Here is a 13,983-nt window from a genome sequence, read left to right on the forward strand (position 1 = left end):
GAGATGGGGCATGGGCCTGGTGCAGGCCTTGAAGGTGGCCATCAGGAAACCAGAGCAGTACAGGTCTAATGTTGACCCCATACCTGACCTGAGCTACCTTACAATAACGACTTCCATACTTGATATGAAAACACAGTGGGGCTTTTTGAGGGGCTTGAACAGAGCAGAGTATGGTTCCCCTCTTAATTTATCATAAGGGCCAAAGTGTGTCAAGGTTATTTAGCCAAGGACTGAAACAATGTGTAGTTTTCTGAGTGCCCCATTAAACAAAGAAGTAAATGTTGGGGCCAGATAACCGGCACTGGCAGACTGGACCTGGCTCTTGGGCCACCATTTTAGGATTACTATTGTGATCCAGGTCCAGGAGTCCTTCCATGGAAATATTTTGGACAATCAAACAAAATATTACTGCTACTTTATGAACTCTGGGCACTTTATTTCCAGTTAATTCCTGACATTTTTAATCTATAGGCCTACCTCACATGATGCACACCCTTACCTATGCCTTGAAGGACTTTGGTGCTCATGTGGTTCATTACCATTCGACTTAGCTTTGCCTAATGATAAAACCACCCATGTTAACATCACATAAGCGTGAATATCACACCTTAAACACTAGTGTGAAAAAAACATGTATTTGTATCTTTATTTGTGTTTCAAATCAGTGTTTCAAAATGTTCATGAGGACAAAAAGGGAGCACACACTGTAGATTAGCTCAACGTATGGAAAATATGTAGACTGTGCAGAAATCCCTCTTGGTTCCATCAACTCTTTGATGTCCAAGTCATCTGTTTTCTTCAGAACTTTTTTTCTAATCCAGACTTAAACTCCCCCCTGCATGCACAACTTTTTGTTTTTGATTGGCGCAGACAGCCATATGCCAAATGTCAAAACACCCACTTATTGCTTCTTTCCCCCTATATCAGCTTTTTTCCTCGCAGAGTCAGCTCATGAAAACAGAAATGCTGTAGTCAATGTATTATTTAAATCATCCATATCAAAGGCTGTCTTCTCTCTGTCATGCTGAGATGATAGAGGTTTGGCTCTTGGTGGAATATCATCACAACATAGCACTCTTTCCCCCGAAATGCACCGAAGGGATTTATGTCCTGAAGAGACTTGCTGTGCATCTGCCCTTTGCAAGAAAAAAAGAATAAAGAGAGGAGGAAGAAGCCTAAAACTGTTGGACTCTGTTTTCTGAGACATTTTCTTCCTCTGTCAGCTCTTGCATGGTTGGTTGCTGATGTTAAAGCACACTGTGAAGAAAAGAACAGTCAAACGCAGCCTTGATTACATGGAACACAGTGCTGCAGTTTATTCCCCAGCAGAAGAGTGTCATCAGGTGACCAGCATGTCGACTTTTTCTCCTTCAGGGAGTATAGAAAGTGATAAAACATACAAAATGAGAAAATCACACTTGAAAACTCAGAGATATAGACTGGAGCTGATCACTGGAAGAACAAGCTGCTGCTGTATGTACTTTATCTGTCTGAGCTGCAGAGCCACGCTGTGCTGTAGCCTTCAGGACAACGCAGTCACTCCTGCCACCCTGTCCTCCTTTCGTGCTTAAAAGTGTTTTTGCTGGTGTGTACATCAGAGGCACCCCGTCTGTGTGCATGTTAAAGCTTGCACTGAGCGCTGGGTACTGCACATGTTCACAAAAGCTCCGGAGATTTGGAGGATTGGAGAAAGTCCAGAACTTCAAAAGGCTCAGTTGGGAATAGATTTTCAAATGACGGTCAGTGCCATGAAAGAATGGGATCTGAACCGTTGAGCTATTCTTTAGGGAGACACAAACAAGGCAGAGTCATGGTTTTCTGACTCTTTTTTGCTGCATTCATATTCTCAAAGCGTGTTGTTCCCTTGGAGAAATTATCAAACTTACAAATAGTGCAAGTGATAGGTAATGAAGGGAAGTAGACACTGATATGAACTCTTGAAGCCTGGAGGTAAGCCTGTGCTCTACCTTTGTTAAGCTCTATAAAAAGACAGAAATCAATGTAACCTTTGAGTAAGTAACTGCTGCTAACTGTTAGTTAACCTAGGAATGAAAAACTACCTGCTAGGATGCTCCAGTCTGCAACAGGGAAAACAAAGTAAATGGGTTATCATTAATAATTCAGTATTGAGTAACAACCCAGAAGGATGATCAACTTAAAGCAATAAATGATTGATGCGTGCATTTGCAAGGGATAAACAAAGTCTGTAATGTACTCAAATTTACAGACATTTCTGAAGGAAAGCATAAGGGTTTTTGCATGGCCGCAGCAATGAATTGTGCAGTAAATTTTTATTTCTAGAATTCATACAAAAAAATGCAACACTGTGCACATCCCATCTGAGGTAATGTTGTCTTTTACAAAGTAGTAGATACATTTTCCAGTAGACAATATGTGCTTAAAGTCCCTGTAAAGTGAAATCCAAATTTTGTGTGTTAACACCCTATATATGTTGGTATAACGTCACTGTAAACATAGGAAATCCATCCATCCATCTTCTTCCTCTTATCTGGGATCGGGTCACGGTGGCAGCAGGCAAAGCAAGTCAGCCCAGACGTCCCTCTTCCCCACAACATTTTCCAGTTTCTCCTGGAGGATTCCAAGGTGCTCCACCAGATGGGATATGTAATCCCCCAGCGAGTTTTTGGTCTGCCTGGGGGTCTCCTTCCAGTTGCACGTGCCCAGAGGACCTCCAGAGGAGGCATCCTGATCAGAGGCCTGAACCACCTCAACTGGCTTCTTTGCAGTGGCTCTACTTTGAGATCCTTCTGGATGTCCGAGGTCCTCACCTGATCTCTAAGGCTGAGCCCAGGAGTCTCATTTTGACTGCTTGTACCTGCGATCTCATTCTTTCGCTCATTACCCAGAGTTCAAGACCATGTTGAGGGATGGGACACAGATTAACTGGTAAATCCAAAGCTTTGCCTTTCAGCTCAGCTCTCTCTTCACCACAACGGTACAGTAACGCGCCTGCAAAACTGCTGACTCTGCACTAAGGTCATGGTCCATTCTACCCTCACTCGTGAACAAGACCCCGAGATCAGTTTTTTGGATAACATCTGGCTTTCGATCAGCCCTAAAAACTTGGTCATCATGGGCCAGTCAGTCCCAAGTCAGCTTAGTATGCTTAAAACAACCTGGGTTGACCAAAGTGCCTTGCAGCGTAAAAATAAAACATGAAACTTTATTATTAAGTTCTATTAAAAGTAATTGTTAAATCAAGAGTGCACCACTGAAATCAGCTGAAGCTGCTCATCTTTTACAGTAAATCTAGCCGTGTATGTTTGTGAATGGCTTCCTACTGAAGTGTGGGTGGTAAAGTGAAAGCAGAGTCACATTACCATGTTGGTATCAGAAACCAAAGCAGCATAATAGAGGGGAAAACTCTAGAGTTTCCCAACCATTTTTCCTTGGAGCCCCCCTTACATGTACCTTGGTAAAGCAAAGCCCACCCAGGACCCAAGAGAGAAGAAAAAAATGACACATTGTCGTCAAAAATCCACAAAGATAAACTACTTTATAACTGCTTTATTATGGTTTTAGTCAATATTTGCTAACCTAATTTTGTCAGCCTCAGAGCAGACAAAGTCTGTCCCCCCCCCCCCCCCAAGATTTTTGTCGCAACCTGGGGTCCCAGACCCCAGTTTGGGAACTAATGCTCTAAGGCACAGTATGTATAGTTTTGGCTTTGCTTGCAAAAAATAAATGTGATTTACTTTTATAGTTAAACATGTTCTGGGTCTTCAAAGGTGTTAAATTTAGCCCACAGGAAAATACTGTCTTTGCATAATTTACTTCAAAGTTAAATTACCAATTTAAGCTTAATGATATAAATAGCAATTTGTGCTATGAAGGTTTCCAGGTTTTGAATCAATAACCACAAATGCTCCCATTAAATGTGCAATTTAAACCAAAATCATAAAAAACTTCACACTTCAGTGTTTATTGTAGTTTCTGCACCAATGCGCCGAGTAAATCATCTTATGGGTATAAACGTGCTTGACAAGAAACCTGTTCAGATTTTGATATTTGTGCCCTAGTTTATTAAAGGAGCAGCACACTGATGGCAAACCTCCCAGTGTGAATGATCATGTGAAATCTTTGACTTTTAACCCCAGAATTTGTTACAAAATTATTTTTCCCTTGTTTTAAATGTGCAGAAAGTCCATGTGAAGTTTGACCCTAGCACAAAAGTTGCACTTATTTTTTTCCCTCTTGGATCCGCCTTGTCTGCTGTCAGGGTTTTGGCAGAGATTTTTAGAAATTTTCAAAAACCTGACAACTTTTTTCACAGTCCAGTGGTTAGGAAACAAACAATTGGCAAGTGAATACTCTAGAGAGGCTTATTTTTATGCTTTAAAGTTCTGGAAAAGTCTTCAGTTTTCTATCTTTTAGTTCACCGAAGAAATGTTGTAATCCCTCAGATATCTTACCAGCCAAGGACAGACATCATGTGAACTTGTTGAATAAAATCTTAAACCTACCCAAACTAAACTACCTAAACTAAAAACACCTGCAGCAAACAAAATAAAAGTAAGTGAAAGTGAACTCAGCTTTTGCTGTGGTGGAATAACACATCTGAATCTGTCTTTGTCTCCTTCTCTGTAACAGGAGGCCAGTTTGTCCATCTGGATGCTCTTCAGTGACAACACAGCCGCTACTCTGTCTTACTTTGATCCCAAAGACTACAACCTCAATGCCTCCACACTGGATGACAAAGTTGTGTCGATATCCCAGGAGCCTCAGCAACGGTGGCCTGTGGTGGTGGCAGAAGGCGAGGGATCTGGCGAGATGGTGCGTTTAGAGATGACCATCTGTGAGGCCTGTCAGAAGACCAAACGAAAAAGTGTCATTGCATCTGCTGCGGTTTATGTCAAGGTCCGCTTTGGCCCTGAGGAAGACTCAGAGGAAGAGGCGACCACGGAGGGCGAGATCGAGCTGACTCCTTTCACCAGGCGTCCAATCATTGATCCGAACATTAGTGGAAGAATTTATGAGACATCTAACGAGCAACCTGCCAGCGTTCCCATTGATTACACCAATTTCCCCACCATTAGCAACCAAGAGAGGCCAACGGAGAGTGATGAAGAGGAGGACGACTTTGTGCATTCACCTCGCAACATGACCGACCTTGAGATCGGCATGTATGCTTTACTGGGAGTTTTCTGCCTGGCTATTCTAGTCTTTCTCATCAATTGCATCGTATTTGTGCTGAAATACCGCCACAAGAGGATCCCACCTGAGGGTCAGGCCAACATGGACCACTCCCACCACTGGGTGTTCCTGGGAAACGGCCAGCCGCTAAGAGCCCAGTGTGATCTGTCGCCACAGCAGGTAGAAAGTCCCAGCAACCCACTGGAGGGCGTACAAACTTGCTGCCATGGGGACCATCACAGCAGTGGCAGCTCCCAGACTAGTGTTCAAAGCCAGGTACACGGACGAGGTGACGGCAGCTCCGGGGGATCCACGAAGGAGAACGGCGACGAGGCCAACTCCCCGACGTCCAAGCGCAAAAGAGTCAAGTTTACCACCTTTACCACTCTCCCCACAGAGGAGCTGCCCTATAACTCCATCCCCATAGCAGACGAGGAGGACATTCAGTGGGTGTGCCAGGATATGGGATTTCAAGACCCTGAGGAACTGCATGATTACATGCGCAGAATAAAAGAAATAGCCTGAGATAAGAGGGGCAGCGTGGACCGACGCTCTCAGCTTTCTAAAGAAATGTTCCTTTCTATTTTTCTCTTTTTCACCTAAGTGAAAGCTAACTTTTCACAGACTAAAAGGCCAACTGTTGTTTCGGTTAGAGTGTGTTCCATTTAGTTTGCACAGTGCTGTAATCTCATACACGCTCACACAGAAGAGAACGCAAAGGAAGCCAAAGACTTGACCAGAGGTTCTCAATCACTGGAGGAATCTGTAAATCTTGGCTGTATTAAACATGTTTCTCTGTGAAGTTGAGCCATGGCCAAAAGTGAGAGCTGCTCCAGCTTATTTTTTCAGGATTTGACATAAGAGAGAGCCTGATAGGGACAGGATTCTAGTGGTTTGGTGTTGGCTGTGTTCTTGCTGGCTCAGTGGACTCTGCTGTACTGTACCTACTTCAAACAAAGAGGCCTTTGATGAACAGACAAACTGTCAAAGACTCTTATGAAAGCTATGTTTAAAAAATCATTTTTTTTTTTGCCAAAGTAGGAAAAGTGTTCTTTTAATGGCGAAACTTTCTTCATTGTTGTTCTTGGTGCAGCACACTCATGATTTGTACTCATCTTCATTCCATGCATTTTTCTACATTTCATAGCTAGGCAAATCAGTGCCCTTCAACTAGTCCTCCTGGTCCTGGATAAATCCAATGCCTTATACAAACAGTCACAGTTCACTTCTTATATCAGCGCAGACACCCTGTTTTCTCACCACGGCTAGAGACAGAATAGTAAGACACTGAAAACTGATCTCGAGCATGAGGTATAAATAGAGAGGAGCTTGTGTATTGTGAGGATCTCGAATATCTTTGCATGGACAGGGATCTCGAGGCACAATCAGCAACTTTTTTCCAAATTTGTAGATGTTTGTATTGTAATTATATAACCATTCATACACATAATAAAAATAAATATCTTATCATGCATTACACGCATGCCATGTCAGGCATACATACATGCAGACATTCCTCTCTAGTATATGTAAATACTGTATTGAGACGGACTCGCCTCCCGCATTGACTCTCAACAAGTTACATGCTCCGAGCTAGAAGAGCGGGCAGCTGGTTGAAGTCCTGAAATTTTTATAGTCTTGTGCTGAGTAGAAAGTTCCCCTTTGGTAATGTCAAGCAGAACTGTAGCTTTTTAACAAAGTGGTCTCACATTTGACTGTTGAACATGGGGATTTGCTATGCATCAGAAATGTAACAGATCTAATCTTTATGATGATTTATTTCCCTTCCTAAAGGTAAGCTGTCCATGCCAGCCTTTGGGAAAGATAAAATACTTATGAGGCACCAGGTGGAAACATTCTCACTGAACACAGGATCCTCTAAACCCTGTAGGAAATACCATCCACCCAAAAACAAGATTTCTAAATATTTTATTTGTTTTGCTCCATCATTTTTGAATCATGGCCATCCCATGTTGTCTTGCCGTTTGAAGACACGCTCCTGTGTAAGTCCTTTTTGTCTTTCCTTCTATGTACATCCTTATTTGTTCAGCCTGGGAGTCATGAATGAACAATGTGCTGGGCAGGATAAGAGAACAGAAGCTCAAGTCAGTCAGTACGTTTACATGCAGTTAGTCCAACAACAGCTGGATTTTTAAAATACAAGTAGGTGTCAAAACTACAACCGGGGGCCAACTGCATTTTGTGGTCTATTTTAATTGGCCCAAAGCAAATTCTAAAAACTAAATTGAATCATTGTGCTTATTGTTCTTTAGTTTCAACACCAGAGAGTGTGCTGCTCTGTGCCGTGCACTGAAAACGCAGTTGGTGGGTGTTGATGGACAGCAGGGCTTGCGGTCAAAGTGCAGCGGCCCTGGAGACGGACCCAGGGGAAGTCCTAGTTCATCCTGACCAAGGCTGTATGCCTAAGTAGCCACGGCCAACCAGGGCCCCTCTGCAATTTGATTGGTTGACCCAAAATACCTCAAACTGATTGGCTTTTTTTTCCTTGTCAGCCATGAACAGAAATCTACAATGTAGGCTTTTTGTCTTTAAGTAAATTCACTTTTTTAGCATGTCTTAACCCTCATTGAATTGGTTTTACTGGTTTTAGTACACACTGTAAAACAAAATAGAAAATACCCCAAATATTTGTCGTGACTGATTATGTTAAAGGTTTGAAGTTGTGGAAATACGTTTTTTGTTATTACTCTAACTGAGTGGGTAACTTCACTCATGGCACAAGACTGTCTAATGCCCAAAGGCATTCTGAGAAAACTTTACAGATTAAGGGATGGTTGTCAAAACTCTGAGTACAATGACAAAAAATACTTGGAGTTATAACACTATTAACTTATGACAAATGCGTTCCATCAACTAGTTGATCTGTGCAGATCACAGATCTGTGCTCCACCGCCCACTCCGGTCAGTCTCAAAATCATCACACTCAGCTCAGGATCTACACCAGGTTAATTTTCAATAATGGCCACTGCTAAACACATCAATCCATGTAGAACAGGTCGACCCAAAAAGGAGAGAGAGCGTGCAAGGCATTCAGTTAATTTCCCAATTGTATCTCATCCCTATATCAACGTTATGTCTCATCCTGTGGAATATGCCAAAGGTCATCAGTTGGTCAGGGTGTTAGGGCAACAGCACCACTGAGGAAGAAAAGATGACTTTTGAGGTAGAAAACTGCAGGATTTTAATTTGAAACCACACATTCTGTCTGGAAAATATAAACATTTTGGCTTCTTAATGTACCCACCCATTGCAGAAGCAAAGAGATCATGGAGTTACATCGAAGTGAAAGGCAAAACAACCCCACAAAGGCAAAGTAGCTGTTTTCATACCTTTACTGTGCAAACTCGTAGTTCTCTTCTGATCTTGTGATCTCTCTTCTCCAGCTGCTCAGGGTTTGCACCCCACTGTGCACGGGTGTGTCAGTTGGAGCAAACTGCCTTGGGCCCACCTGGAACATGGTGTAGGCAGAGTATGTGGAATTTGAGGGTTACATATTTCTGTTATGTTAAATTTTCTGTCGTGACCAACTGGAGTCACATGCAATTGAATTTCTTAAAATTAGACTAACATATCTAAATAGTGTGTCCCATGCCAGACTGACCAGGAATTCAAATAGCAGAAATGAGTAGCAGGGGAGAAGTTTTTGCTTAAGTTAGATGGATAGATGGATTACATTTGTGCTTAAAGTAAAGAATATGCAGGAAGTAAATGGAGCTGTAAAACTTGTCCATGTTTTTATTGTTCATTATACAAGCAGTCTAATGGTCAGTAAATCACCATCATAATTACTGGGACAAGGACTGTATTCCACTTAAACTGCCTAATTAATTCAGAAGTGTATTTGGGCATTCTTATGTATGTAAACATACTGACTGTAGCTATAGATGGGCTGTGTGAATGGTTATAACAGCGTGTATCTCAGGATGCTGGTCGGCTCCATCGCCATATCAAAGTGACTGAAAACAGCACAGCCAGGAAATGTCATTTGAAGATTTTGATGTGCAGCAGATGTCATTTGCTGTTTTGAGCTTTGATGTGTTTTGAAAGCAGGAAAATGAAATATCTATCAGGTTTAGAAAGAGCATAAAATATCTCAACCGAGACCTCAGCCAAAACTTTGCGAGGCAGCCAGACACACATTGGTCATGGAGAGCATGATGACAGCAAAGCTAATAGTGTTTTTAATTGCAGTTGCCCTGTTAGTGTAGCGTATGCTTTTTCTGAGTGGATGACTTTTTTTTTTATTTGAAGGTTGCTATTTCAGCTCTGATCTCATGTACAACGCGTTCGTTTCAGGACTAATGAAGCAACCACAAGATCAAAAAATTAGTTTCCGTGTCACATTCCTTTAATTACCAAATCTAAGGGCTTGGATCTTTCTTTTTATGTCTACTGATGTTTCTGATCTGAAAAAAATCTAATGTGACTTAGTCCCTCTGTTGTGATAATGAGCATATACGTTATATTTGTCACCTTTATAGCTTTATTAAAGACCCAATCCAGAATTATTTGTACAAAACACAATTTTATACTGGACAAACACTTTAAATTAAAGGCATGATTTAAATTTACTTTGAAAATGTGTTTCCCAACTCCTCATTTATTCACCAACCACATATGGTAGCAAAAACAAGTGTTGAATTAAGCCTGGTTTATACTTCTGTGTGGAATCTTTGCTATAGCGCCATTGTGAGTACCAGTTATTTTTGCACTGGTGCAAGTCTGAAAAACTTCCCTAAACACCCTTTGGTAGTGTGATTTTCTAATCTTATCATAAAGCCAGTTTCTGGTCCTGTCATATTTCCCACTTGTTTGTATACAGGAATGCATGGCAATTCCAATCAAGCTTATAATGTTGGAGCTGATAAATGTTGGGTGGATTTTACTGCAATTAATGCAAGGGGAAAGAGAAGAGACACTGGAGGAGATGGACTGTAAAGTCAATGAATCAGTTGTGGGAGAGGATGGGAATTTTTTTATACTAGTCCAGCCACCTAAAGGCACTGATAAAGAACAGTGATGGTAATTCAGGTTCTTCATATTGTCCTGGATCAGGGGCAGAACCAGAAGTGTGAGAAAATTTTTGCTCAAAATATGGTTAAAACATGCTATTTTTAAGTCATTTTAAATGCTAATTTATATTGAGTATTCCTGAAATCAATATATCATTTGGATATAAATAATGCAGTTCCATCATAAAAAAGCATCCTCTAAAGCCAACTTAATTTTTTTCATATTTTTGCTCTCAAATTGTCCTCATCATTCTTAAACCTTTCTAAAACATCAGTATTTTCTTTTCTCTTGCCTAAAAAAGTGCAGAAACTGTTAGGTGTTAATTTTCAAAGTTACATACACTGTAAAATACACACGTAAAATATTCAACAAACAAGTTTGACAGCTTTTTTTTTTTTTTATACCTGAGGGGCCTGACTTTATGGCTACATTCACAATGCAGATGAAAGTGACCTGAATCTGATTTTTTTGCTCACATGTGACTCGTATCTGATTTTTTCTGACAGTGTGAACGGCGCAAGTCACATTGAATCTGACTGTTTCGAATCAGATTCAGGCCACTTTTGTATGTGGTTCTGAATCAGATATGTATCTGATCTTTTGGAAGTTGACTGCAGTGTGAACAGGCAAACAAAAAAACTCAGATCTGAGAAAAGATCAGAATTGAGCATTAAGGCCTGCGGTGTGAACGTAGCCTAAGTTCAGTTGACATGACATGCTCATAGCTACAATTGGTGGATTGGCAGAACATTTTTCTATTAAAAACATACGTGTGAGGCTCCAAGTGTTGGCTCAACTTAAATCTTGTCGGTACTCCTGATATATATCCTACTTTATTTAATAAAACTCAGTATAATGTGTTGTGTCAGCTCAGTTTTCAAAAGTGCGCTAAATACGTCATAATCTGTTCACTCAACATTAATCAAGTTGGATTTTTTTACAGTAATGGGTACCGTAGGAATAGTAGACATTAGTATTCAATATAATGTTAAAAGTATTTTTGATGCAATGTTTATATAAGCTCTTAAGCTGAATAAAAAAGTAAAAGTCTTTTTCAGTTTGGCTACAAGAACAGCATTTCTATGTTGTGCAGGGTCCATACTTTTTACCAGCATGAAAGATTCAGGGATTCTTTTCAAAACATCCGGGGCTTAAGCCCTGTGAGCCACCATCCTGCTCTGCCTATGATCCGAATCATTTGGTTCAGCTAAGCAAGAAGAGCTGTCTTTTTCTGCTCTGAAGAGGCTTTTCATTTGGTACTAATTCGACTTCACAAGATTTGCCAAATTTGGCACTATACTTTTGACATAAAATAGAAATTTTTCTAGTATTTAACTCAAATTGTGCTTTTCTTCCCTCGTTAATTATAATCTATGGTAATTGTTCTCTAAAACATCCAGTGTTCCCAAAGTCCCTTGTGGGCTGGATCAAACCCGATCACTGGCTGGGCTTTTTGCCACCTCTGGTACAAAAACATTGATGTTATGCCATCAAGTACCGGTCCTAGTGCAGTGGTTCCTGACCTATTTTCTTTTCAGGCCCTCTACTTGTATCATTAAAGAGATGAGGCCCCCCAGGATGCACATGAAAAAAAGGGGACACATGATTGTCAAAAAATCCAGATTTTATAACTTTTATTATTTAAATCCAAATAAACTAGCCCTTTACAAACAAGCATTCTCACCAAGACCTTTTTATTAACTATTTATGTGTTAATCAAGATTTTAGTTACAATGAGTTAAACTAATCGTAACAGCCCAAGAGCAGACAGAGCCTTGTGCCCCCCCCTGAAATGTCTGGTAGTGCCCAAGGGGGTCCCGGACCCTAGGTTGGAAACCAATGACTTAATGCTTGGTGTGCTTGTGGTAGAGCAGTGTGTATAACAATGGCTTTGAAACAGGATCCAGATTCAATCATTCCCATAAAAGAACCGGCTCTTTGTACAGGTTCGTTCCTGAACAACCCATTACTAATGAGGAAATGCATCTCTGATGTTTTCAGATGTTGGCAAGTAGAATTTGCATTTTTTTTGCAGTCTATAGCCATTTATCTCACACCAGAGTTTACAAAATATGCCTGTAGACATTATCAGACACTGGGGTCACCCAGTGCTACCCTCCTGACCAATCACAGGGCTTTTCAATGCATAGTTACATTTTTTGAGGAGGTGCACCTGCACATCAGGCCATGTGCAAAGGGTTTGCATTAGGTTGCATGGACCTACAGCGTAGATTCTATGCAAAAGAATAAATCAGGCTTTAGATCCTCAGATGGAAACGGCTTGATAGCAGTAACATTGTAAATACTGAACTAAAACAGGCTTTAATTCTTATCTGAAAGGTTATAGGTTATTTTCTTATCAGTGAAGCATACTTTTCAATATTCTACTTGTAAATAGATTAAAAAAAATCCTGGATTGGGACTTTAAGATCTGCTCTACTGCATGCCCTCTCTTTGTTCCATGTGGTTGAAATGATCAGCAATCTGGTTCTTGAAAATGTTTCATCTGTGTTAACATCTAAAGAGAAGATGGGACATTAATTTCTGGCAGTCCAAGCCCGTTCTTCAGCCACAGCATCGATATGATTTTTCATGAGAAGGAGCAGCAAAGGAAGTGCTTCAGTTTCACTTTTACATGATGGTTTCTCAGGATGAATGTAGGAGTCTTTACTAAACCTGGCTGTTTAGTGTTGATGTGATCTGCCCAATATGATACTGTAAAACAGTCAAGTATCTAATAGCAGCTTTACACTGATTTCATAGTTTTGTTTTTGTTTCTCGGTTTAATCACACTGTATGTAAATATGTTGCCCAGTTCACTATGTAACTTAATTTTTTTTTACATTATTTTTACATCCTATTTCACTATATGTATTAATTTTGTCTTTTTTTGTAGTGCTGCTTTGGTGAAGGTGCACATGTTGCTCATTTTGTATTTCTTCAAGCTGCTAATAGAAACTTCTATCGACGTGTAATTGAACATCTTGAATTGTACCTTTATGCCCCCTCCTGCACCCAACGGGAAACAGCGCACGGCTCTGTCAGCTGTGCCAAGCAAACGCCACACTCACAATAATATGTTATTGTACAGAGCACTGTTAAATTTCCTGTATTCTCTTAAAAACAAAACCCTTGTATTTCCCCGTTATATGTAAAGTACTAAAGAAAATGCAATACACTAATGTCATTGTGTCATTCTTTATTCTACAGACCAAAAATGAGGACTAAAAAAAGATTATGACAGGTTTATGTATTATCATTATTACTATTATTATTATTATTATTAGAGTAGCACCTCTCACTAATCCCTGCTTCCATTAACTATGATGCATCATGTTGCCATTGCTGTCAAAGCTTCCCCTCCTCCACCCCAGCCTCCTCTTTTATAGCATAAAGCCTGTTGCTCCCTCATATTCAGATTCATGCTACTATGAATTTATTGCTTTTGAACTACTTTTATCGTACTCAGTATGCATTGTCATAAATGTATCTATCCATGGAGGTTTCCAGCTGTGCACTCCCTGGAAAATCAAAGCATGCTGCTTAACTAACCCAGGGAGAATCTTTTGAGTAGAGCCTTCTCCACTAAATCAAATTGTACATCTATTTTGCAATAAAATGGTAAAATGTATGACGAGAGTGTTCCAGACTGAAGTAGGGTTAATGATCTTCAGGTTCTAACATATAAGACTGGACCACTGTGTTCAAGGGATGTGCTGAAGAGTTGCCATGGATGTGCGCCATATTTGTGTAAGCACATCCTGCAGAAACAAGACAAGGTGAGAGGAAGCTCAT

General features: G+C 40.5%; 1 protein-coding gene across 2 annotated transcripts in view; it reads left to right on the forward strand.

The window, feature by feature from the left end:
• The window catches only part of tmem132e (transmembrane protein 132E), an 803,754-nt gene extending 798,075 nt beyond the window's left edge, over positions 1 to 5,679 (forward strand). For both annotated transcript variants that reach the window (XM_041801770.1, XM_041801769.1), the window contains exon 9: positions 4,612 to 5,679. In XM_041801770.1, the coding sequence (XP_041657704.1) occupies positions 4,612 to 5,679 (1,068 nt within the window). The remainder of the gene's footprint in view (positions 1 to 4,611) is intronic.
• The last annotated feature ends 8,304 nt before the right edge of the window (positions 5,680 to 13,983 follow it).

This window comes from Cheilinus undulatus, linkage group 12 (genome assembly GCF_018320785.1).
Source record: "Cheilinus undulatus linkage group 12, ASM1832078v1, whole genome shotgun sequence".
NCBI lineage: Eukaryota > Metazoa > Chordata > Actinopteri > Labriformes > Labridae > Cheilinus > Cheilinus undulatus.